At 48.5% G+C, this 27,166-nt stretch overlaps 1 protein-coding gene across 8 annotated transcripts in view; it reads right to left on the bottom strand.

The window, feature by feature from the left end:
• Window positions 1-27,166, bottom strand: part of mark4b (MAP/microtubule affinity-regulating kinase 4b) — a 52,027-nt gene that overhangs the window by 4,330 nt on the left and 20,531 nt on the right. For 4 of the 8 annotated variants that reach the window (XR_015118223.1, XM_086216828.1, XM_086216831.1 and 1 more), the window contains exons 4-16: window positions 15,416-15,464; window positions 15,262-15,327; window positions 14,478-14,548; window positions 13,908-13,964; window positions 13,167-13,403; window positions 12,411-12,530; window positions 11,788-11,887; window positions 11,590-11,699; window positions 11,058-11,241; window positions 10,762-10,982; window positions 10,384-10,487; window positions 6,700-6,978; window positions 682-726 (exon numbers count right to left, since the gene is read on the bottom strand). Coding sequence is in view for 7 of the 8 variants with exons in the window: in XM_086216828.1 (XP_086072954.1) it covers window positions 682-726; window positions 6,700-6,978; window positions 10,384-10,487; window positions 10,762-10,982; window positions 11,058-11,241; window positions 11,590-11,699; window positions 11,788-11,887; window positions 12,411-12,530; window positions 13,167-13,403; window positions 13,908-13,964; window positions 14,478-14,548; window positions 15,262-15,327; window positions 15,416-15,464 (1,643 nt within the window). In the remaining variant the exon portion in view is untranslated. Of the gene's footprint in view, window positions 1-681; window positions 727-5,420; window positions 5,504-6,699; window positions 6,979-10,383; window positions 10,488-10,761; window positions 10,983-11,057; window positions 11,242-11,589; window positions 11,700-11,787; window positions 11,888-12,410; window positions 12,531-13,166; window positions 13,404-13,907; window positions 13,965-14,477; window positions 14,549-15,261; window positions 15,328-15,415; window positions 15,465-27,166 lie in introns of all 8 variants that reach the window. The other 4 variants (XM_086216833.1, XM_086216829.1, XM_086216830.1 and 1 more) reach the window with 2 other exon arrangements.

Here is a 27,166-nt window from a genome sequence, read left to right as displayed (position 1 = left end):
CAGTAAAATACAGAAAGTTACAGGATCTGTTAAAATGTGGACGGAGGGATAGAGAAGTGGATTTTACCAGACGAGAGTTTGTGAATGGAGCTTTTTGGACAGTCTTGCTGTTAGCAGTGCCGTTAGCTTCAGGCTAAATACGTGTCGCTGGCTCTTCCTGAAGCAACGCAGTGGTGGACAAGTCCTCTAGGGTCATGTAAGGCTTTGACTGATGGTTCTATGTTGACGCTCAGAACCCACTTACTTACTTTGTGACTCAGGCCGCAGGTGTCAGACACACATCACAATAAAAACACACAATGTAAAAACAGCTTTTGTCATGTGACACAGTCCATCACACAGGGTGTGTAGTATTCAGCCCACCCTTGTCAATGTACTTTACTAAGACAATAAAGTAATTAAACTGACCTGAACCTGTCAGCAGTGATGAACATGACTTCATTTTTTGGGGGGCGCGCAAAAATTCAAAGCCAAATGCAAAGGTCCCATTATTTTTTGGCTAAACCGTTGCTATGCTAACTTTTGGGCTAGCCAACAAAAATATGTCACCCCCCCCCTTTACTGTACAACTCCCAAGAGTTAACTAGCACTACTCTAACATCGTGTACGTACACAGTCAAAACAACAACGAGATAAAATTGTTCCAAAATCAACGTGGCAGAGAAATAAAGGTGAACTCACCTTGTGACCGGAGATCTGCTGATTCTCTCAGGTTCGTCTGTGACCCTCAAGAAGAAGACAAACACATCCATTAGGAATCAATCAGCCAATCCCAGTCCTTCACCACCAGCCACCGCTCCCTCCATTCCCGCTTCAGTGCAACACTCAACAGCAGCACTACGACGATCACGGAACAGAACACGACAGCTCATCCTCAAGTCACAAATGGATCACCACCAGCCACAACGGCAACACCGGATGGATGGGAAACACCAACAAAATGGGAGGGGTGAACAAATGAAGAGGTGGTGCGACCCAACGCTCATATTTATACCCCTGATAGTCTAGTCTGCAATACCTTGAGAGGACACTTTTACCTGTGCCTGATTGAAACCCCTCAGAACTTAGTCCGGATTAATTCCTTCATATAATCTACTGATTATTTGATCATTTATTTAAGATTTGTTGCCCATAAAATAGAAGAAACTTGTGGAAAATGCCATGTTTTATTGTCCATGGTGAGTTCAAACCAAAGATATTCCATTTGCATCACACTGGCGTCAACAGCTGGGTGTTTCCTGCCTGTCATTCACTGGGATGCTGTCAGTTTGGGTGTTTATTATGAAGCGTCTTCTCAATGTCAAGCACTCCAGAGGGGAGCTGCTGAGCTGCACTTCCTTTTCGCAGACACCAGGGGCTGCTGCTGCCATTTTCTGCCGTGGCCCCCTACAACCTGGCAACCCACTCTCTATTCCAGGAACTGGGGGTGGCCTCGAAGAGCGATAGACATAAATATATATTCTTCCTTTATTGAAAATGAAAGCTCAGACAAACGTGACACAGAGGAGGCTCGGGTCTCAGCCTCTCCAAAGTACAGTGAGGAATCTCTGCCAATCTGAGCAGATTATAACTGAGAGGTGCCTCAGCACTGACGCATGAATATTATCCAAATTATTAACCAGCAAATACCCAGAGGGGAATTCCTGCTGGATCATCAGCCTCAGTCTAACAAGCATGACCTTTCCTTCCTTATTTGGCAGCAGAAAACAAGCTGCACTTTGCTCGTCTCTCCCAGCAACCGGTGCTGAGGTGCGGTGTCACATCTGGGAAAAATCAATCCCAGTGATTTCTGAATGGAGAGATGGAGAGAGAGAGAGAGAGAGAGCGAGAGAAAGCAAGAGCGGACATCGTGAGCCGAGTGTGGGAGGCTGGACAAGTTTGATGATCTACACAACAGCAGAACGCACAGAGAGAGAGAGAAAGAGAGAGAGAGACAGGGTGGGAGGAGGGAGGGGAGGGAGAGAGAGGAAGAAGGAAGAGGAAGAGTTCAGTATTTAGAGAAAGACAGTGAGGGTTGAACATTAAGAGAAAGACAAGCACAGCTGAAATTCCAGAGAGAGACAGGGAGGCTCGAATGGTTCAACAAGGAGGTCCAACAGTAAGAGAGAGAGAGAGAGAGAGAGAGGAGAGAGAGAGAGAGAGAGAGGAGAGAGAGAGAGAGAGAGAGAGCGGACATCGTGAGCCGAGTGTGGGAGGCTGGACAAGTTTGACGATCTATACAACAGCAGAACGCACAGAGAGAGAGAGAGAGAGAGACAGGGTGGGAGGAGGGAGAGAGAGGAAGAAGGAAGAGGAAGAGTTCAGTATTTAGAGAAAGACAGTGAGAGTTGAACATTAAGAGAAAGACAAGCACAGCTGAAATTCCAGAGAGAGACAGGGAGGCTCGAATGGTTCAACAAGGAGGTCCAACAGTAAGAGAGAGAGAGAGAGAGAGAGAGGAGAGAGAGAGAGAGGAGAGAGGGAGAGAGAGAGAGAGAGGGAGAGAGAGAGAGAGAGAGGAGAGAGGGAGAGAGAGAGAGAGAGAGAGGAGAGAGGGAGAGAGAGAGAGAGAGGAGAGAGGGAGAGAGAGAGAGAGAGAGGAGAGAGGGAGAGAGAGAGGAGAGAGAGAGGAGAGAGAGATGCTGTGAGAATGAAAAAAGAGGAGGAGTGTGATAGAATGAAGCGAGCTAGTAGCAGTGAAACAGAACAATCTGCTTATATCGGAGGGAGAGCTGTGTAAGATCCGTTTAGGAGACGGATAAAACCTGCTTACGTAACTAATCCTGATCTCCCCTGCAGGGAGGCCGGTCAGTCAGGCAGGCCGACTGCTCGCAGCCTTCGCTCATCTCCAGGCTCATATCTGGTTGCATGTTGCCTCGTGTGCGTGTGCCACCGTTCAACGGCACCACCCGAGCACACGCTGGCGGTGGAGTTTCTATGCTGCTGTGTCGAGCTTCTTTGCGTATTTCAGACATTGTGGCCGAGTGTTAACGTGACGCTACGAAGGGGGCCAGGCACACTGGTTGTAGTCTGAGTTGCCACCGGGACTTGAAGTTACAGTTCCATTCAGGAGGAACCGATCACACGGCCAGGAACTGGAATCGGCTTTCAGCAGCCCGTTCTGAGTCCTAACTGGTCCCTTGCCACGGCTCGGCGCCAAGAAGGAGCCTGCAGCCTCTCCTGTCCTTCGCCACTTTCACCTGCTGGTGTTTGATCAGTCAACGATCCGTCAGACACTGCTGGACATCTCTCACCAGCAGGAGCGCACTCTTCATCTGCAGAGTGGATTCGGTGAGAGAAGATCCAGCAATCTGGAGGAAACTTTGAGAGTCATCTTTTCTGCAATTATGAAAACAAAAGTTTCTCTTGAGGGGAAGTTGATTTTTATGTTGTTTTTTTTTTATATTCTGCCAAGTGCAGTCCTTAGACAGAAAATCATTCTCCGTGGAAACCAGTTTGACAGGTCACACTAACAAAATAATCAGAAATCAGAATGCAGTCGTACGTCTCTGATTTCTTGGTTTCTGATGCGTGGTCATGCTGGATCTGGGGCATGAGGGGGTGACGCTACCCTCAGATCAAAACCTCGAGAAGGAAGAGCAGTCACAGGAAGTGCTTTTGGCCGTTTCCTCATTCCCTCCACCCGTGTAGTCGCGTCTCTTCTTCCATCCACTTCCTTTATTTCTCAGGACACTTGAAACTGGCAAAAGCAGCTTCGAAACAAGATGTCCTGTGTTCCCACTGCATTCTGGGTCAACGCCGGTCTCTCTTCACTTTACACGGTCAAAGTTGGTGCAGAACGGGGACTGAGGGTTTGAATTCAATCCAACAGTGTAGGTGGACGTTAAGACTCATATTTGAAGCAATACTTCACCCATTTTGTCTTCAGGGACGGTGTCTCGAGCTCACAACTACATTTTCCCCGCCTGCATCACGTCTTTAAGAGTCTATCCACACCAACTGCGCTCGCTCACAGCAGCGGTGAACTTGGAAGGTTGTCGTTTGTTCTCAGCTCAAATCCAGGTATTTGTGGATTGCCGAACACATGGCTGCATAAAGACGATGCGGATCGTATCGGATGATGCATTTAGGAGTTTAGAAACGTGCTGTTAGCCATCAGTCACCATGAGCTTCAAGCTAAGTATACAAGGCTGGCTCTCTCTCCATTCTGGACTGACAAAGAAATGACACAGTGGTGAAAAAACAACAAAATACCCTCTTTTTTTGGTAAAGTATCACTTCAGAGGGCAGTGATTGAAGCGCCTTCTCTCTGACACCGCGGCCCATCCTTCACTCTCAACCTCTGACTCGTCAGAGAACCAGTAAGAACCATCCCCCCTATCCTGCGTGAAACTTCTGCTGCTTCCAGAGAGCCCGCAGCTCTGCTGCGCGGCTGCTGATTCGGGAACAGCAGGAGCAAACATATGGTGTTAATTACATGACTCAGTCTAGGACAGATCAGTCGTAATAAACCACTCCACCTCTGGAACACACGCACATCTTCACATGGTTGTTTACTCTAAAACAAGACTTTGAATAGCGCTCTGTGTGTGTGTGTGTGTGTGTGTAACAGACAGTCCTTTATACTGCATGTTGACACTCTGTCTCACTGTTTTCTAGTATCAAGTTCACATGAAAACCCACATTATTGAAAACACTGGGATGAATCTCCCGTCTACACTGATACTTGTAGCTGCTCAGCTGTGGTGCAGCAGCGGCAGGCGAGCGTTTCAGCGTGAAGCTGAGTCAGCAGAGACAGAAGCAGCCCAGACAGACAGACGGACGGACGGACAGACAGCTGCTGATTAGAGTTGCAGTCATACAAACATACAGTTTTTGAGAGGAGCTGCTCGATAGGGAGAGAAGCCTCCTCAGTCAGGACTCAGAGGAAGCAAGAAAACCTAAATTTGCGCCATCATGACGAGCTGACGTTGGAGAACGAATCCAAGAATGTTTGCTCAGTGTTTCAAAGGTGTTAAAAAATGTTTCGATACAACGTTTTCTTCTCGACATCGCTACTTCTACTTGCTCATCACCGGTTTATTGCTGGGTTTCCCACATTAACCACTACCCCTGAACTAGACAGGCCAGCTTCATCTATGGCATTGAGGGACTGCATTATCCTGCCCACCTCCGTGGACATCAGTCTATCACTCTGTCAGCCGTCTTCTGATCTCTTCATGGAGGAAATTTAATCTGAAGAAAATAAACCTGTGTAAATTGTGCCGAAGCAAGAAGCCTGCGGTTAAATCGACCCTAAGCAGCGGTTACATTCTGGGCTGCGGAGCAACTCAGCATCACGTGGATGTTTGTCTAACTAAACTCTAACCGGCTAACAGACAGCAGATGCAGGGTCGAGGGGATGACGGGCGCTGGCAGGCAGACAGACAGTCAGACAGACAGACAGAAGCAGCCAGAAAACATGGGAAAGGAAGACTTACTAACTGTTTTTGTCCCCTGCGGGAGGGTGCAGCCCGACATGGATTTGTTTGAGCTCTGACGTTTAGAAGGGTCAAGAGTGACCCTAGGGGGAGAGAGGAAGAAGAAAGGGAGATGTCGAGAGGATGAGAAGAATGAAAAAGCAAAAACAAAAACAGAAAAGTCCCAGAGAGACATTGAGAGAAAGAGAAAGCAAGTGAGGAGGAAGACAACGTAGAAATGACAGACAATAAAAAGCACAGGAAGAAGAGGCAGAAAAGTACAACTCAAACTGTATGTACAGTCGACCAGGACAAAGGACAGAAGACTGGCAGGTGATTGGCAGGGAAAAGCAAAAGTTGTAAGAGTCAAAGAAACAAACGGATAAAGCAACGATCAGCATCCCAAAAGAACAGACTTTGAAAGACATGAGAGTCCCCCGAACCAGCAGACCTGGGTCCAACAGCTAACTCTTGCTTTGTACCAGCTCAGAGTACAACAGCGTGGAGGGAGGGAGGTGGGAACGAGCCATACAATCCCACAACCTCATCAGGACACGTTTCTTTGTCCTCCTAACACCCCCACTCACCGATCGCCCCCCGCTCAGCCTCCGTCTCACTGCTGCTGTAGCTGCTTCTATAAATTTAGGACGCTTCACACCTATCAAACCGGTGGGTGACTTGTTCCAGTCAGACTTCACACTCTCCAGCGTTACGTGAACAAACATTTTGAAACCAATGATGCAGGGTGGTACAGTTTGTTCAACTACTGGACGGAACATTCGCGAGGAAACGGAGCGATTAATCACAGCAGGTGATTTCCAGTGTACGGCAATGAGGTTTAATCCTCCCTGCTGTTTGACTTTGCTTGGCATCCATGTTGGTTTAAGTGTTAAACCCCTAGTTTAAAGAGGTGAGACACCCTTAAGAGAATGTCCTCATCTATGAGACCCAGGTCTGAGACGGAGCGGGACACATCCTGGCCTGTGATGTCTCATTAGAGGAGAGGAAAGGCTGGTAGGTTAGTACTGGTTAAAGAGGAGAATGTGAGAGGCAGCAAGATTAGCAAAATGATCTTCATGTACAGGTTTGTAGCAAAAAAGCTGGACTTTCCAGTCCAATATAGTCTGATAGTCTTACACCACAAACACAAACAACCCTTAGTAAACGTGTAATTACCCAAATCAGCACCTGCTTTACCTGCAGTTCTCACCTAGACACAACTGTCTGCACGTCTTTGCTTTAGCACCAGTGGAGGTGATATAGAAACATTCCATTCGCTCCACCCTCCCTCTCCCCTTACCTGCGGGTCAACTTGGAGGTGATTTTGCTCAGCAGGTTTGTCGTGGCCCGGGTCCTAGCATGGGGCAGTGGGCTGGCATCATGGGACGGCGTGGGGGAAGCTGGAGGAGCATGGGATGGAGGTCTCCGGTCTCTGATGTGGCCTCCATGGAAAGTGCTCCTCACTGTGGATCCCCTTGAGAGACGGGAGGAGGGTGTGGAAGATGAGGAGGAGACTCCAGATGCACCAGCGATGCTGTGGGTGGAGGGGGAGGCAGGGGGAAGGCGGTGGGATAAGGTACTGGAGCGGGGAGGGACGGGGGAAAGAATTACAGATAGTTGCTATGAGTATCTGTTCAAAATTGACAGAAATGTGCTGTACGTGTACACGCTTTCTGTCTCATAAACACGCTGAATACACTTCCTTCCTCATGAATCATTTACAGAGCTGCTTTTGGGACGAAATTAACAAATAAATTATTTATATCCACCTTTGGAAGGCAGCAATACTCTATGAATACAAGTTTAATGTAAAAAAAACACACAAAGGACAGTTTAAATGCTGTAATTTGACCTGCTACCCCCCAGTAATGTGCACCGATGTCACTGAAGGCAGGTTAGTGTTTGGGTGGAAGTAAAGAGACGGAGACGGAGAGAGTAAGAGACAACCACTCATCTCTGAAAATTCACCAAAACGCCTCCCACCCCCCACTGGGCAGCTCTAATTGCTCATGTCTCGCCTGATTCCCTTTCTTTCATCAACACTTTGTCACACCTACACCTACACCTACACACACACACACACACACACACACCTCTCCAGCCCGGACTCTGGCGGGCTGGTGGCCTGGGGCTGCTATTCATAACGCTCTAGATAGCACCCACACAGGGTTCAAGTGGGGCAGCAGAACCATTAGACAGGTTAAGTTGAAGCACAGCGGCTGCAGAGCAAAATCGTTGAACGTCAACGTGAACGCGCTCACCACTGCAGCTCACAGCGGGGGCTCACACCAGGGGCGGAGGTCTGACAGGCGATGAGAGGAACTCAGCTCGCTACTGGTGAATCCACATTTTCCAGGGACGCCATGACAAATGTCCCTTTGCAAGCCCCAGTTTGACATCAGGCGTATTCCCAGTAAAGTGTGGACCTTCACTCCTGTTTTGCTTGTCCTTTCACTTTGATTCAATGTTCTTAAAGCGGCTCACATGCAAGAACGTGAGTTCAGCGTCATTTTATGGCGTTGATGGCAGCCGTTCTCTCTTCTGCCTGGTGGCTCTCATAGGAAGGATCTTGCACAATGCCAAGGTGCACTTACACTCGTTAAGTTTGGACCAACCAACCTCAGACGGTTGGAAAATCCTCCTCTTTGTGTTGATCACACATCAAACCAGCTCACATCAGGCGGGGCTCCGTCTCAGCTGTTGGGCGGTTTCCTCTGAGAGTTCTGCTGCTCTCCTGGGTGACATTGTTCAACTTAGTCATCCCTATTTGACCGGCTGTGCCTCCGATTGGCTCATACCTGGCCCTCAGTTGTGTGAGGTGAGCTGGATCAGAGTCAGAGCCAATCAGAACGAAAGAGGGAGCAGGTCTTTGGAGAATGTGGGTGGGAAGAACATTCTCCAGATTATTTCGGCTGAAGGTTTTGAGAGAATCGCACAGATTTCTCCTGCGTACCCCATGATGCAACTCTGTGGTTCCTGTCTTTATGGTGATAAAATTCTTAGAGAAAATTAGGATCCTTCAAAAAATGAGAATGATTAAAAAGCATCTCTTTGAGGTCTGGGAGTTGGATTTGAAATCGGGAAAAGTCCATGAAGTCCTCTTGTCAGTTACTGCAGGTAAAGCGCTGTTGTATCAACACCCTTCGGCACCAACTCCTCTTCTCCACCTTTCTATGAGCCAAATGTAAAAGTGTGTGCCCGTGCGAGTGCGCACGTGTTTGTCCCATCAACCGCTCTGGCGTGGCATCGCATTGACAAAGCCTCTGAGGCAAGTGGAGGGTGAGGTTGGCACCATGCCAGTCCCCACTTCAACCCGGCTGCTCTCCCCCTGATTCCACCCCACCTCCCATCCCTCCCCCCACCCGTCTTTCCTTCATTCCGTCGTCCTTGCAGGCTCCTTTAACTGCCACACAGTCCGAAACGAAGAAGTGAGAGCCCAAGTGTCCTAGCGCTCTCGAAACTCACCTCTCATCTGGCTTGGAACACGTTACTTGAGGTCAGATGATGTCTGATTACATCTCTGAGAAGCTAAACAACGAGCCGCCGGAGAGCTGGAGCACTGGAGCCAAAGTGGAAAACTGAGGGTAGCCATAAGGAAATGCACCAGCGGAAACAGAGAGAAGATGGTGTCTGCTGTGCTCTCAGACTGATAATCAGACAACCATCTGTCACAACACCAAGCACTTCATACTGGGAACATGAGCACACACACACACACACACACACACACACACACACACACACACACACACACACACACACACACACACACACACACACACACTTGAAGCTCTTTATTCTCTCTTGAAGAGACTAAATGAGAGACAAACCTCCAGCAGAACAAACCTGTGAGCTCCATGCAAAAAGACACAAGTGGAGTCCAGCAACAGCCGCTCCTCACAATGACCTTCCACATTTGATGCCCCAGCAATCAGCTTCCCTCCAACAGAGCACCTCAGGGTCGACTCAGGCAGCGCGGTTCATTCCGCTGCTCTCTCTGCACTGCCATTACAACAGACAGCGCTGAACGCAGCACTTATTAGCTTGTAAAATCAGATCTGTTGCCGAGTTTTTTCCATGAAAATAACTCTCCCCTCAACACTCAGTCTAATTCTGAACTCCTTCAGAGAGTTATGAACAAGTCACAACTGGCACAAAGTCAAGCACGGAGGCTAAAAGACTCAGATTTGCTCTTGGTGATGTGATCTGAAGTGAATCAGTGTTTACTGAAGCTGACGATGTTTCATCCGAAGCCAAAAATCGTCATCCTGCAGTCAAGTGAGCCCTGAAGTTTTAGGCACAGAGGAACCAGCGCAGGAAACGCCATGAGGAGGGAGGTCTCACGTGAAGCGATACTGATAGTGACTTCACACTCCACAGGCAGATTCTGCAGGTTTCCTGTGGTCTAAGGACACAAAACAACTTCAAACAGACCTTAAAGTAAAGGTTTAAGCAACCCATTTTGCGACCAAGGCCAATGGTGGAAAAGACACCGAAGACTTTTGTCAACAAGAATCTTTCATCTGCCGAACACAATGAGAAACAACAACTCGTGGCCCAAGACAAATCCCACATGAAGAGACAGAGGTGCTTATGACACATTCACAGGCCTCCAACCGACACCAGGCAGCAGGCCCTGACCTGGAACCCTCCAAGGCAAAAGGAAGAGGGTGGAGGCAAAGACATGAATGGAGTTGGACCAGAAGCCCAGGGCTGACACGGAATCAGCTGAGGAGCAGTTCCCAGGGCCGGGATGCTTCGGGACGGCTGGTGGGCGGAAGTAAATGAGTCACATCCATTCTTTTAGCCGTCAAACGATGATTGTTGTTGCCGCATCGCGTAAAAAAACGTTGAATAAAAGCACCCAAGCGAGGATTAACTTGGTGTCATGCAGAGACACCTACACAGTAAACCCCCTCGACAACATCAGAACGGTGGAACAGCTATGACATCATGCTTCGGTGTTTGTGTAGAATCCTCTCACCTGTTTTCTTTGCCATTTTGTAGCAAAGAGTGTCGGTCAGCGCCGCCTCGGTCGGTACACACATATGTGTTTCTTCGAGTCATGGCACTCGCAGGTATGTTATTCTGCAGAACGACAAACGCACATGAATTATTTCCTGAATGACCGCGGAGGACCCTTTTCTCACCACAACACCGCGTGACTCGTGACTGGGAGGACGGCTGCTCGCCTCACGGAGCTGCCGTCACAGAGTTAATCTCAGGTTAATCTGGCAGCTCTGTTTCTAATCTGAATGAAGATCTGAGTGTTTCTGCTGCTGGGCTGCCTCTCTTCCTCTGAGGGTTGTGTGGTGAAGGAGGGCTGCAGCCTCTTGATATCTGGGGATGGAGGTGATCTTACCGTGGTTGAGTTGGCCTCCTTGCGTCTGTCTGGTATTTCGGCTTTATTCGGGTTGTGGGCGGAGCTAACCATGGGACTTGAGGGGGTTGGGATGCTACGAGAGCCCACTGTATTGGTGCTGGGCTTGCGGACTGACAAGCGCTCCTCCTTAAGCCCCGCCCCTTCACCTGCACCACTGGGGCTGCGCTTAGGATGTGTTGACCCTGGAACAGCTGGACCACCTTAAGACAGGAGTTACTGTCAGACACCCTCAAAGAAGTCAACTGGAACATATCACAAGTTTTACTCTGCTTTACAGAAGTCTGAGTGTCGTCTCTGGCGTTGGTAAGTCGAGGCGCTGCGTTGTGCCTTGTGGCCTGAGGAGGACGAAGGTGCACCAGAGGAGGAGGTGGAGTGCTTGCTGGTTCCGTTGGTGATGGTACCGGGTCGGATGCGGGCCAGACTCAGACTGCTGCCTGACCGGGACACACTGCCCTCCGTCTGAGAGAAAGAGTTGAACACAGGACTTTGTTAGGTTGTTTCCAGCTGGTCTGCTGAGCTCTCATGAAGACCAGGTCCACATCTCAGTCCAGAACAGGGTAGAACCAAGACCAGGACAAATAAGACAGCAATGTTAAGAAAAAGATGCTGTTCCAGGGTAAAACCTCTGTCCCAAAGCAAAGAATTTCGCATTGAGTGTTTTGGAACGTGTGGCAGCTGATGTATCGTGCTGATCATCAGGCAGGGTGAGATTCTCCATCACCCGTCAGGGTCTGTCGAGGAAAGCCAGAGCAGGAGCTCACAATCCATGCGTTTCATTAACGAAAGACAGAAAAACATCACACTCGCCTCACTCTTCCGCCCCAGCAGCAGGTACGTGGCCGTCACCTCGTTGTACTTGTGACTGGCCAGAGAGTCTCTGATCTCCTCTCTGGTGAAGCCCATCCCCACCATGATATCTGGAACAAGAGCCCGACCCCATCAATCGTGTTCAATCATGAATCCTGTGAGCGGGACTATTCCCCAGTGTAGAGAAGTTCAACTCACCGATGCGACCGGTATCGTTGAAGTCCTCCTCCGGCTCGGAGTGGGGCTTCAGCTCCTCCCCCTCATAGCTGATGTTCAGCCACTTATCTTTCATTATTTGCTGGAGAGGAGAGAATGAGGCCGAGGCCTCGATGAGCAGGAGAATACCGGCCGCGTGCTGGGTTTACAGACGGCCTTTTGGTTCAACGTACGAGAAAACAATCATCGTCCTACAGACGTAAGGAGCATTTTAACCTCAGAAAACTGAAAATAGAAAATAATAATTGATTTGTATAATTATTAAGTAACAAATGTTTACTCATATTAGGCCTGTCCTTATTCATTTGTATTCATTAATATCATCCTTGACACATCATTGTTCTTAACACATGGCAGGCCAAACTGAACCTCATGACGGGCCGAATTTGTGCCCCTCTCCATATTTTTAGCAGCCCTTGATTAGTTGTGCAGGAGGAAATGGGTTGCTGGCTCCTACTCTCAGTCTTCTTCAAACATTTGCTGGCTCAGGACTTGTGAATATCAGGATTTGTAGCGTTTTTTTGTCATTTACGACAAAAAACGCAGAAACTTTAGGTTTGGATTTTAACAATGAGCCCAAGAGCTGCGGTAGGATTCATCCTCACCTCCAGCGAGCAGCGCTTGGCGGGGTTGAGGACCAGGAAGCGGCGCAGGATTCCTTCACAGTCAGTGGACATGTAGAAGGGGACGCGGTATTTCCCCCTCAGGACGCGCTCACGCAGCTCCTGAACACAACACACGGACAAGTCTCAACGGCCGTGAGGAGTGTGATGAAGTACACAAGTAACAACGGAGTTCTTCCATATTCTACCGATAACCTTTCCACTCCTGTGACCCAAGTTTCCATGACAACGTTTTCTCTGAAAAATGTGTTTACACGTAAAAGAAGAGCCACACCAACATCAAAATGAAGCGTATTAAAACAAATCAGTCTCTTACAAAAGGGACTTCTCCCAGTCGATCCACTCGTGCTTAAATACTCAGGCGTTGGCGGAGAACATTTTCCAACTTTTCCCAAAGTGTCTGGACTTGTTTTATTAAAACCTGTTCCTGATTCAGAGCTGAGAGAGGGCCTGTGAGAGAGGGCCTGTGAGAGAGGGCCTGTGAGAGAGCGCCGTGTCTCTCCTCTGGCTTCCTGTCAGGCTCCTGCTTTTTCTTACCTGTTCTATTTTAGCCTGTTTTTATTGAGCTCTTTTTAATTGCACTTAAATGTTTTCCGGTGCTGCCTCTCAACTACCGTTCCTGTTGATGTGTTTTATGTTTTCGTGACACATTTTATACTGGCTTTGCCTTCAGTACAGTACCCAGTGAGTATTTCTACTGCCATCTGCGAAGTAACCTTCCCCAACACATCACATCACCTTCAGGTTCTGTCCGTCAAAGGGCAGAGAGCCGCTGACCAGCGTGTACAGGATGACACCCAGACTCCAGATGTCCACCTCTGGACCATCGTACTTCTTCCCCTGGAAGAGCTCCGGGGCAGCGTAAGGCGGGGAACCACAGAACGTGTCCAGTTTGCTGCCAGCGGTAAACTCGTTACTGAACCCAAAGTCGGCTATTTTAATGTTGGAGTTGGCATCAAGTAGCAAGTTCTCCGCCTGACGGAGGGGAGTAGAGAAGACAGAAGAAAAACACAGGAAAAAAGAAAATGTATGCAGTGGCATTAATAGGATGAAAATAGAATGTTAGAGCTGACGTCAACCTGCCATCCATTATTACCCCATAGAGGCAGTAGTCGCCGTCACGGCCATATTCAGTCTTGTAGTCCAAGAAAAACAATTGACACATGAAGATCTTCCTAACGCCTGGAAAAAGCCTGGTTTTGCTTTGCAACTAAACGCTTTGGCTTTTGGAGGTCATGACGACGACTAGTTAGGGGTTCTGTCTTTAAAGGCTGGTTGCCTGCCGTTCATGTTAGCCGACAGCGCTGAATCGAGGATCTCACTGAGCCTTCGGTCAGTAACAGCCTGCCTGACACATTCAACCACGTGTGTGGAGGTGAAGCCGGTTTTGAGACGTCGCTTCTCGCAGGGTTCCGGTCGTCTGAGGAGAAGCTACAGGTTCTGTGTTGCTGCTGTTTTATTTCCCATCAGTGAGCTCACCTTTAAGTCTCTGTGAACGATGTTCTTCTCATGACAGTAGTGCACCGCGGAGACAATCTGAGGAGACACAACCAAGACATCAGGCAGGAGAAGAGAAGTGCCCTCCAGGTGCCAGGTCACGTGACGTAACTGCCGGTTAGACAGGAGATCCGCTCACACGGCCTCCCTGACCCCGGATAAAAAGCAAGTGTGACCGATGCAAGTCCAGCGACTTCTGTGTGCCCACAGTCAGTCAGCGTTTGTTTTATTAGGCTGCAGCAGCAGAGGGGACTCCTTCTCTGTTCTGGTTTGGTTCTCACTGCTCAGTTAGAAGAGAGTGAGAGACTCAACAATCAGGCACATAAACTCCTCGGTAGCTTAGCGATATGCCAAGTTACAAGTTAGTACACGCGTGGTTGTTGTGGCCTTTTAAAGGTAATGCTGAGGTTTTTCTTCAACAGGTGGGGGCTGCACTGGGACTTTGCTTGGAGAGAAACAAGACCTCAGTCACTGGTTGTCTGACAGAAAAGCTGATTGCACCTGTTGAGTCTGACATCAACCATTCCAAGTTTCAACTGAACCTCAGCTGACCTGTCTGAACTTGGCTCTGGCCTCCTTCTCCTTCATTCTGCCATGAGCCACGAGGTAGTCGAACACTTCGCCTGCAAGAAAACACAAAACAAGAAAGAAGGTCTGTACATTCGCTGGAGTTCTTTTTCTTTTTCTGTGTATGTTTTAATAGAGAAATGTATGATTTCCAGCTTGATTGATGGATGGATGATTTCATCTTACCACCACCACCAGCACCTCCACCAGATGACATGTATGTGCTAGTTCACCTGGTGCATCTATAACACCATGTTTGAGGATTTCTTAGCATTGAAGCGGGTCGATTCATGACTCTCAATGAATCCAGAAGCTCCCATCAAGCCCCTGTCCTTCGTTTACTCCAACTTTAACTTCAGTTGGGTCTCTACACACGCGTGACACCACTAATGAAGCCCTTCTATGTTACTGGGACACTTAAAGAGACGTCTTTGTCTCTCCTGTCTCCAGCGTGATGTCATATTTTATTTTGTGTGTGTGTGTGTGTGTGTGTGTGAGCTGAACATTTGACCCTGGAGATCTTTGAGGAGAGCAGCACGTCAGCTGGTGGGCTGCTAACTCCTTGTTAGGTATGAGAGGCAGGAGAGGAGCAGAAAGATCAGGCAGCATCCACCAGGGAGGGAGGGGGTTGAAGGGATCATGAGGGAAACGACAGAGAAAAACAGAGGAGCGCAACACGATAGAAGAGCAGGAACAGAGGCCGACGCTGAAACCTCAGCTGATTTACACTAAAAATCGCTCTGAATAAATGCGAGGTGATGTCACTCACCTCCGCTGGCATACTCCATAATCAGGTAAAGAGTCTTCTCTGTTTCAATGACCTCAAACAGCTTGACTGCAACACAGGAGACGAGACCTTAACATCAGGATGTGTCCTGGACACACACTCCACACACAGGTTTGCTCGCCCGAGTGTGACTCACCTATATTGGGATGGTTGAGAGTTTTCATGATGCGTACCTCTCGAAACAACTGAAAAATACATTTCAGAGGGAGAGAATTAATCACCACATGATCAACATCCTCGTCAAGGCTCAATAGTTACAGGACAAAACAAGTATTTCACGGATAAGCACAGAGGCACAGTGTTCAGAGAGCGGCTGGCGCGGGACAGTGGCGTGTATCGACTGATCAACACCAGAGAGGAAAGAGCCGGCTGATGGTTATTAAGCTGTTTACTGCATCTGATGAAAGAGTGTGATAATAATAATTAGGGCTGCTCAGTTCACCTCGTCCCACGTTAGCTTGTGCAATCATACAATGAAAAAAACCAACCCAAGAAGAGAAGTTACCATCTTCAGCAGATTTGGTGGAATGTCATGAATTCACACAGTTGCTCAGCCCTGCAACATGGACACGGTCACACGCTGCCTGGGCTCAGCAGAGCGCCTGTGACTGAACATGACGTCACACGAATATGAAGGTAGGCACCTGCTGCCAGAACAAGACGCCGCTACGTACAATATGAAAGAGTCTAATCAGAGGATCAGGTAGAACAATGAGGTGCTGGAGTGCTACGACCCCCGCCCCCCTTCATTATTCTTCAGTGAATTCATAGCACTCAGCTGGCGTACGCACGCCGCTCGCCCTTCATCCATCTTCCCCCTCGAAACACACACAATTTTCTCCTCCAACCAATTTTTCTGGTCTACCCCCTGACCTGAGGCCACCCAAGGGAGCGTGTCCCTGGTGTTGGCCTGACAGCGGGCCTCCTCCCCCGGGGGTGCTCTCCCCGCATCCATCACTGAGCTCCAGACTGCTGTCTCATCCAGGCCTACAGTCTCCTCCCTCTCAGTCTAATTAAAGTAATACGTTTCTCTGAACTCCATTTTCAAAGAGTTGCCAGGAAAAGGGCAGACGCATCGCAGGGTAATGGACAGATGTTGAGATGAAATTACAGTAAACTGAGGAAATAAATGAAACTCTGAGAATTGAAGGTTCAAGTCTTTACTCAGCAGGGCTGCAAAGGCTGGACATCTAAACTCTGCTCCAGATCAGTTCACCCATCGTGTTCATTTGGTTTGGTAATTAGTGATGAAGTGAGACATTCAAACCCTCGTGAGGTATGAGACTGTGTGTGTGTGTGTGTGTGTGTGTGTGTGTGTGTGTGTGTGTGTGTGTACAGTTTTTGTTACAGAGGAGTGTTTCCACAGGGAAGCAAAATAGAAGCAGACTAGAATTTCCAGCTCGTGATTCTGCACCTCCACCAGCTCGTCCAGGAGCAGCTTACATCCATGACAAACTGATATATTTGGGTTTTTTCACCCAAAGTATTAAAACAAATGCCTGACAGGGCCGTATGGTGGCATTCATTAACATCCTAGCAGCGGTGTTTTATAGGAGCTGTACTTTCCTAATTGCTGAATTTGGCAGTTGAATGTTTTCACCCTGCAGACGAGCTTCCACAGAGAAACGGTGCTGCTTCTTCATTTCATGCCGAGTTAAATTTGGTCAAAATTAGAAGGTGAATTCTTGAATTATGGAGGTTTTTGAGTAAATGGTGGCCTCGACTCTTCACTGCCTGAAATCGAATCTGAAACACTGTCTCAAAAGAAAAGCCAAGATGTTGTGATCAGGAGAACGTAAGAACACGCCGGTATCCTGAAGCCTCCGGCCACTGGAGGCGCACCATTTGGCTTCAAAACTTCTCCACAATCTTTTACATGTTTTGTGGCGACGGCGTGGAGATAGCATCCGTCATTTTGGCTTCAAGTCAAATCAGCACAGATATCAAACACTACACAAAACTGTGTCTGGAAACGTGCACTGAGAATTTGGTTCCCAAATCAAAATTCCAGTAACGTGGCAAACACAAATACTTACAGGAGTCATTGTCTAATTTAAAAACAACAACAACCTGAACTGTGCAGCAAATTTAGCTTAAATGATGGAAACATTCCTAGAAAAGCATGATATGAACAATGACGACAGCGAGAGGAGTAAAGCCTCTGCAGGAAGTGCAGCAGCAAACCTGCCTGGCAGGCACAGAAACCCAGCAGACAGCAAGTGGAGCGCTGGTCGGAGCAGGAATTCCCTGATGCTTCATTCCAGACACAAACTCCTCCCTCATCTCACACAATTTACAGCATCACCATACAAAACCCAACCCAAACTCATGTTTCTGGGAGTTCATGCCAGTGTTTAGCACACGCGCCTCTGACTGAGACGCCGGTGAACGATAGTGTAGGTCGGTCTACCACTTGGGTCCAGCCAACCAATCGGTTCGTCCGAAAGCCAAACGCCACCGAGACAGCGGACAACCGAGTGGCCCTGAAGTGCGCCATGACTGCTTATCAAGCTGGGCATGCAACTGTTAGCCCTGGAGCGAACGAAAGATGTACACCCACTCCAGCTCTGAAGCCCAGACACACAAGTGAGCTGAGTCAGCAGAGCAGATGTGTAGTGGCAAAGAGAGAGCGGCTGATGACCCGCATGGCCAACGACACCAGCGCGAGGTTCATACGAGCGGGAGAGATCTGCACTGAAGTCATAACATGGGAAAGTTCCATCACCTGAAACGTGTGTGTGTGTGTGTTTGTGGGGGGGTCTAGTGTAGTAGTCCTGATGGAATTGTGTGTACTGTGTATGGATGTTTTCACAAATATCATCAGATGCAGATTCCTGGTGTTCAGTAGAGCCAGAGGGAACAATCAGTTCAGTTTACACATGCGAAAACACACACACACACACACACACACACACACACACACACACACACACACACACACACACGTATGACAGGAAATGCTTTGGCATCTCATCCACTGCTCCTCTATGAAGAATGTTTTCCAGAGGTTTTCACACTTTAGGCTCTTTAAACCTCCTCACACATGTATGCACCTGTCCTCTCAAGTGTGTGTGTGTGTGTGTGTAACTGAATTAAGTGAGAGGTGCAACGTCTGTTTATCCGAGCTTTAAGGACAATTATGGGATAAGCCTCACCTCCCTCAGCCCCCGACACCTCTTCTCCTCCACCGCTCCTCTTTCTGCCTCCTCAGGTGGAAGCAGAGGCCCCAGACATGTTGTTCAGTGACAGGGAGGCACTGACACATCGGCCCTGCACTGATCAGCTTTGGCGTTCGTGTCACTGTGGGGGGTGATAGTAGGAATGTAGCAATTACCCCCCCCCCCCCCCCCCCCAGGTGGTTCAGGATGAATATTTAGTTGTCATTTTTTGAAGGATACAGATTTTGTTGTGGCTTTTTCATTTCAACGTAGTTAAACTGGTCAGTGATTTGTTGTGTTCATCTGAGTCAAACTAAGATTTGGAGGACAGGACATCTCTGAGGCACAACCATATTCAAGGATACTCACAGTCGCCCTTCACCAAATACTGCACCTTCCTGCTGCTTGAAAAGTGCAGCAGGCCATCAAGACATTTCTACTCAATTTCACTTCATTGCGCAGCCCCGACGTGAAATATCAGCCAATCAGACACCAGCAAAAGTCCATGACCATCATCAATTATTAGTTTAACACTGGAAGGGATGCGGGCCCACATTCTCCCAACAGTAAGAAATATAAATTCCTAGAAACGCTACAGAAGCAAAACAGAGCTGTTCAAAGAGCACAAAGCTCCCCAGCTGGCCAGGAAACTGCCCGGCCAGCTATCGATCAGTCGGTCCATCGATCCTCAGCTGATCCATCGCTGTGGCGTTGCCCGCCGCTCCAGCAGATTCTCACCAAACGCATTCCGAGAACGACTGACTTCACGCATCCTCACAGGCTTCTCCGTCACATCCCAGGCAACATTTCTTCACCATGCCAACAGAGTAACGGCCACTCTCTGGCCGTTTTATTTTCACCCTCTCTCAAGTCACTTCCCGGCTCTCTCCCATGGCGATGGCCCCGCGTCACAGTTGTCATGGTAACCCAGGTATTAATCCCTGGAGCTGAAACTCTAGCTCCCCAGGGTACTGTGGGAAATCATGAAACAGCGAAGCACAATGGAGGCGGTGCAGCCGCCATGTCGCTAACGTGTTGGTGCTTTCGAGGATCCTGGGTCATCTGATACTTGAAATCTTCTCTTATCGGTTGCTCACACGCTTCACTCCCATCTCTTCCTGCCAGCGTTGATCATTTCTCCTCTTTCAGACAGAATGAATCAAATCCTCAGCATTTTAACAACACCTTCGCCGCGACAGGAATTCTTAATCAACCGCTGAGCCAGAGCGCTCCCTGCTTTTCTAAATTAGATGAAGAACTTCATGACCGACCGTAGCGTTTTTCACTTTTCTCTTTTTCATTGTCCAAGTGATGCTGCATGTTTGATACGTGTCCGCATATTGACCTTTGACCTGTTTATCTAGGCTAAGTATCTGTATCTGCCCTCTCTTTTACACACACAAAGGAGAGAGAGAGACAGAGAGCGAGAGAGAGAGACAGACAGAGAGCGAGAGAGACAGAAGAGCTGTGAAGAAAACACAGATGTTGCAAAAAGAGAAATAAGGAACCGATAGCGCTTCTCTAGTACATTTAATCGCCAGCCCCTTCGTGTCTTCATTACATTGTACACTACGCAACAACTCGACACACTGTCGACACTTTGAAACACACTTCCTCTTACCAGCTGCATCTGATCATGAGACCAGAAAAATTCAGAGAAAAAAAAGTGGGAACACAAAGAACGACAGAGTGAGGGGGGCAAATTAACACTCTGGCCTCTCTTCACTCCCACGCCACTTGTAAATAGCCCTCTATGTGTGTGTGTGTGTGTGTGTGTGTGTCAGTGTGTGCGTGTGCGTGTGCGAGACAGCTCTCCATCCATTGCTGATGGTGGTTCAGATGAATTTTTCACCACCTCAGTCAGCCTGCTACATCCTCTTCCTGCTAAACTGTCACATGCAGTTATGTTTTGTGCAATTTTCAGCCAATGACGCCTCATTGCTATTCGATATGAACGCACGGGCCGGTCAAACCAGTTACAAAACACAGGAAATGAGGGCTTTTCCTGGCTGAGTGCGTTAGCTTAAACACTGCAGCTGTAGCCTTCCGATGGTGAGGTTCAGTGCTGTTTGGTGGGAGGTTCACCAAAGATTTCTCCAGGTCTTGAGGAGGAAAAGACTCCGGTTTCTGATGCTGATTCTCCAAACTATGAAAAACAACAACAACAACAACAACACGGCTCCGGCGTCCCAGGAAGCAACTGCTGGGACCAACATGTTTCAGCAACAATAACTGATAAAAGAAAAACAATAAAACACAACAAATGTGTGTGAGCGCCAGAGTTTTGTCCACTTTTCATTTCAGACGTTCATCATTACTTCAGGTACACACCTGAGCACCACAATGAGAACCTAAAGCAGCCGAAGCAGCCAACAGTTCTTGTTTCCAATCAGAGTATCGCATCTTTCCACGATGGCTCTGACAGCACCATGAGCACTGAGCGTTTGGTGTCGTCTTTCGGTCTTTCCACAATCGTCCAATCACAGGGGAGGAGGGGCGAGACAAAGGCCACAAAGACCCATCATCAAGTCCTGCATGTACAAGTGCTGAACAACAACAATGGAGGACCTCTTGATCCAGTCAACTGTACTCGCCAAGACGTTTCCTCGCCCACCAGATCTCATCCACTCACACAGACCGGGGGGCCGTCCTCCCGTGGCTCCGACTTTATTTCATCCAGAGGAAATTCTCTGATGACATTTTTACCTCCACTGAGATTCCATGTCATGGCAACCAGGGTGTCTCAGCTGAAGGAATCTCTCGCTCTCCGACGTTCCAAGCTACTCGCGCTCCGACGCCACCTGACGTTGTCAGCTGGACACAAGCTCTCAAACGCAAGACAGTCAACACAACCTGCACAACACGTCACTGGAGCAGCAGTGGCTCTCACCTCTAAGTCGCGACCCCCCAGAATAATCAGGTTGGTGTTCGCTCCCACAGACTGAGCTTCACACTAAAACCACTCATGCTCGCAGGCCTCAGTCTGACAACTGCTTCCCAGCTTCTATGTTGAAGTATCACTGGAAGTTTCAAGAGCAGGAACACTTTCACCCTCTCACACACACTCAATAAAATCAATGTCAAGATTTTATCACTGCTCTCAGCCATAAAACGGGAAAAACTATTTCCAGTGTACAAACGATCTTTTTAATGATCATCTTGAGGTGCCCACAAACAAGCTAGGAGCCACAGCCACAGCACATTCAGCACAGTAAAGTTGAACTTCAAACTGTTCATTCAACATCTACCGTGAGCTTGACAAACAGAGTGCTGCTGCAAGGACAGCAGGGACTCCATCACCGTCCTCCATGCTGCTTTCACTGCAGCTACCAAAGACTGCGTAGAAGCAAACAGCGCGTACGCGGGGTTGTGGGACGGAGGTGGAGGTGACGGTGTCTCCTTGAATGTTTGAGGTTATCTGATGAGCAGCACCGTTACTCAAGAGAAGGCCTGCACCCTGGTTTGCTGGGGTCCATCGGCCCTCTGACCCTGCTTCTCCTTTCATTAGATGTTGCTGGGAGCGCTGCCCCTCCACACCGTCGCAGTACGTTATGATCACGTTGCCTTCATGTACAGCAGCAATTGAAGCTCCCAGGCCTGTTGATGAGGCGTGCTGAATCATTGATGAGTATATTTCAGGCCTCATGTTGCTGGTTTGGTGACCCACATTACAAGCGTTCTGACTCAGCTCGCGGTAACAAGCTGTAAAATACAGCCTCATCGATGCAGGACGGCCAGGAGGAGGAGGGCAACCTGACGAGGCCGTGTGGGAAGACCTGCCCTCACTCCGTCTGCCCTCTTACCCTTTTATTGTCTAATTATTTCCATTACACACTTGCACGATAACAACAACAGCGCACACAGAAGCAACAATATAATTATTCATAGACACCTACACAAGCGCCAGATACAATAGCAATGCAGATAATTGCATTACACGCGCACACAAAGGCAGAGCAGCACCACAACGGCCTACGAGTTTATCTGTGATCACGCACGCACACACGCACGCATGCACGCACACACGCACGCACGCGCGCGCACACACACACACACACACACCCCAACAGCTGTATCTCGCCTTTCTGGAGGTTCTCACTGCGGTGCCAAGGCCCCAGAGCCCCCCACCCCACCTCGGCCATCCCTTTTGTTTGCCTGTCTGGAATTCAGCGCAGGGTTTAGGGGGCCTGTGTGAGGGACAAAAAGCACTTCACAGCATCAGATGGTGGTCCAAACGCTGTCTTCCATGCACACGCAAACACTTTGTGCAAATACACAACATTGGATGCCGGCCTACAAAATTCTCCTGTTCTCAGTACAACACCAGGCTTTTGATGAGGCTCAGCAGAGTCGGGCTCATTCTCCTCCAACGACAAACAAACGCAGGGAGAGAGAGCAAAGCCCGCTTGGTCCTGTGTGATGCTAGCATATCAATGAAGATATGAAGAAATCAAACAACACCTTTTGACAAGTACAAGTGATAAACTACGGGGATGTGATCAGGACTTCATCCCTGCTGATGATGGATGACCTGTTTCTGTGCTGGTCCCTGGAGGCCAATGACATTCTGATCACATTAGCATAAAACATTGTGGCTTGCTTTAATTTGATTCAATGCTTTAGTCCAAGTAATTTAAGTTTGGCTGCTGCTGAGTTCATATCTCAATGGAAAGTAACTGTTATAAGTGGTATGATATGTGATTATCATGAAGGACACCGCGATACTCAACATGCAGCAACACGTGAAACACAGCAGCCACAACATCCACAGTCCCACCCTAGCCTGATCAACTGTGATGCAGTAGTGGTACTTGGCCTGGAATCCCAGTACAGTAATGTGGAAAAGAATCACAGTACATCACTGCAATATTACTGCTCTGCCAACAGTCCAATAAACATGGAAAAAAGATGGAACAAAAGTTTAACTCAATCAGACTCAAAACCCTCGTTGCGTTTGGAAATACGGAAACCTAAGAAAGTCACCAAATAGAGAAACACAAAAAGGAGCAAAAGCAGCTTCACTGCCTTCAAATGCGAGTCCGACGTCAGAGCTTCCAACTCGGCTCGTTCTTCCCTGGTAACGGCATTTACACTCCACTTCTAAGAAAATAAGGCCTGAGGAGGAGCTGGAAACGCAGCACTCCTATTTATCGCTCCATCTTGCCTTCATATGAACGTGCAGGAAGGACGACCACTGAGAGCGACAACTGTCATGGTCGTGGAGGACGCGCCGTCACCGGGGAATACATCGGCATAAACACGGTCCTCTGTGGATGTGGGAGCACGCACAGCGGCACGTAAGTGGTTGTAAATATTCTCTTGAAACTGAAAAGGGTTTAGTAGTCCAGCAGCCAACAGTGCGTCTCCCTGAAACGGTCCAGGAGACGGATGCTGCAGATGGCGGCGTGTACGACTGATTACAGCGCAGCGACAACACAGCGCCTGGGGAGGCTGGCGGGAGAAGTGGAGCTAAACTGAAGAGAACAAAATAAAGGCCTGATGAAGAGAAATTAAGGGAAAGAAGGTAACTGCAAAAGATAGATTATTTCAAAACGTGTCACAGCGCTACTGCACGGAGAGGAAGCTGACAGAATCAGAAGCCAGCAGAGCGTGAAGAGAAGGAGACAGCAAGAGGGAGGGGAAACACCGAGCTTAGGTGCCGGGAATTAGAGATTGGACTGAAGCTATTGTGAGTATCTGTTGCAGCCCGACGGTGAATACACCTTTTGAATATTAATGTTCAGAAAATTGGAATGTAAATTGAGTGCATTTCTATCAGGAACATAAAAACAAACAGGAGCGGGGAAGAAATAATTCCTCGATGCATCACAACCCTCTTTTAAAAGACTTCTTGATGCAAAAAAGTCAAAAATGACAATTTTAAACTCGACAGGAGGAGTGCATGAGGCCATTTAAAAAAAAAATCTATGTGTAGATAAGATACGAGTGTGTGCGTGTGTGTGTGTTTGCACGCAGCGTAGAAGAGGCATCTTCCGACCGCTGACTGGCTCTTGACAGGAAGCACAAAGCAAAATATGGTATTATTTCCAATTCCAGCCCATGGACGCCACGAACTGTCAAGCCGCTGTGTTTTTTGTTTTTTTTAATGAATGCAAGACAGAATACAACTGTGACTGGACAGACAGCAAAAGTTAGGACAAGGACAAACAAGGAGGACAGACAAAAATAAAACAAGACTTGAAGTAAGTAAAGCAGAGGGCCTGTGGTTAAAGGCACATACAGAAGAGTGAAATATTTTACTATTATTATTATTGTTATTATTATTATCATGTCCACATCCCTGACAAACAATTGGAACTGAGCTAAAAACAAACAACACAAATACACTTTTTGTAAAGTATTGCTTTTAATCAATAAAGTGATAACGACACTGTCTGATAATTAAAATAAACATTATCTTCTGGAAGTGTGTGTGTGTGTGTGTGTGTATATCTATATCTATATATATGGATATATCTATCTATCTCACACACACGACTGGTGTAAAGGGTCAATAGTTTATCAGATGCTGATAACAAGCTGAAAGGATGTTATCAGTTCTCAGAGGAGTTTTGGGGTCTGGTGATTCCAGAGTGGTCTGGTGATCCAAGTGTAGGCTGGTGATCCCAGAGTGATCTGGTGATCCCAGCGTAGGCTGGTGATCCCAGCGTGATCTAGTGATCCCAGCGTAGGCTGGTGATCCCAGAGTGATCTGGTGATCCCAGCGTGGGCTGGTGATCCCAGCGTGGTCTGGTGATCCCAGCGTAGGCCGGTGATCCCAGCGTAGGCCGGTGATCCCAGCGTAGGCTGGTGATCCCAGCGTGATCTGGTGATCCCAGCGTAGGCTGGTGATCCCAGAGTGATCTGGTGATCCCAGCGTAGGCTGGTGATCCCAGCGTGGGGTGATAATCCCAGCGTGGTCTGGTGATCCCAGCGTGATCTGGTGATCCCAGCGTAGGCTGGTGATCCCAGAGTGATCTGGTGATCCCAGCGTGATCTGGTGATCCCAGCGTAGGCTGTGATCCCAGAGTGATCTGGTGATCCCAGCGTGGTCTGGTGATCCCAGCGTAGGCTGGTGATCCCAGAGTGGGCTGGTGATCCCAGAGGATGATGGTACTTGATTAAAGATCCCTCAGTCGTTTATTCAAACACTTCAGATTTGCTGTCAGATGTGCCAAGTTTTGGATCTCCCAGCCCCAGCAGACGGTGCGCTGACGTTGATTCCCTTCCAGCTCCACCTCTGTTGTTTCCTCAGCTGAGCTGCAAACTCTGAGGGCTGTGGGATTTGTAGGAACGCCTACAGGATCGTAAAATGATGACTGATCCCGTAACTGGTTTGACTCGTTGGGCATCGGAGGCTTCATGTGAGGGGGCATTCGGAAGCGTGGTGTGGAAACGTGTTTCAACTGAACTGAGACGTCTGGGACCAGGACATTGAGATTTGGTTTAATTTTGTGTTGAAGTCGACAGTCTGAGCAGCAGAGTGATGAACCTGCTGTCAGCATCCAGGCCAGATGGACCAGCTATCGCACAGTCAGACGCCATCAATTATCCCACGCTACATTACCATCAGAGGCAGTCCCGCCCCCACCAGCACCGGTTAGCTAACCAGCATCATCAGGCTCACTGTACGAGTACTTGTGTACATTTTCATGCACGTGTACATGTATATATACATGCACGTGTACATGTATATATACATGTAAGTGTGCGCGCCCACGCACACACACACGCGCACACACACACACAGACGACTGCACGTATGGAACATTTGCAAGCTAAACTTGATTCTTAACTGGCACAGAGAAACTTTCACAGTGGGAATCAGGCTGGTGAGCAGAACGACTGAGTTCTTTTCAGGTTCCATCACAGTGGCATCCATGTCAGATGAGAGAATTCCTCTCATGAAGCTGCAACCAGCCGGCAACGGCTTTAAGCAGCACTCAGGCCTGAGGCTGTTTCTCACCTACTTCATTAGAGCACTTTCAACATGTACTCACCCCCCCCCCCCCAAAAAAAACAACAACACACACATACTCACATGCACACACACACACACAGGCAGGAGGGGGCTTTAATCATGTTATGTCCACAGATGCAACACACAGTTAACACGTGGCCTTAGATGTCACTTGACAGTGGCGCGGTGGTGATGATGACAACGATGATGATGAGGCGATGTTTCTTAGTGGGAGCAGTTAACAGAGTTTCCTAAACAAATCCCATGTGTCGATGGAACTGTGGTGCCGAGCTGGGCAGTAATTCTGCTTCCTCTGACTCCACGGAGGGGGGGCACTAAATTACCATCGGCCAAATACTGGTGAAATATGGGGATGTGCCTGGGGAGAGACCCACCTCGTGTCTTCTTTTTTCTTCTGGGCTTTTAAAAGTTTATCAACAGAGCTGCAACCAACTAGTAAAGTAAAATTCACAGGAAGGAACACACCAACTGTCAGCCATCTGGCGGGGGTCTGGAGCTCCGTACTGCACCAGAGGAGAGAAAAGGGTCTCTGTGTGGCCACAGGCCACCAGCATGCACCGGCCAACACTCAGCAGGGTCCACCCCTTCGGCCGCCCGCCTCTGATGTCCAGTAAACCAGTGACCCTTGTCAAGTTTTTGGCAACTGACGGCAGCACAACTAAATATGGCGGCATTTATAACACCAGAGCTCCAGTGGTCTTACAGAGGGCAAAGTTCAAGGTGCTGCAGTTTGTCAAACAGACAACAA

The sequence above is a fragment of the Aulostomus chinensis genome, chromosome 10 (genome assembly GCF_037954235.1).
Source record: "Aulostomus chinensis isolate RoL2024-O1b breed Wild chromosome 10, RoL_Achi_v1.0, whole genome shotgun sequence".
Classification (NCBI taxonomy): Eukaryota; Metazoa; Chordata; class Actinopteri; order Syngnathiformes; family Aulostomidae; genus Aulostomus; species Aulostomus chinensis.
The sequence above is the reverse complement of the archived record's forward strand: the minus strand, read 5'-3'. Positions and strand labels throughout refer to the sequence as shown.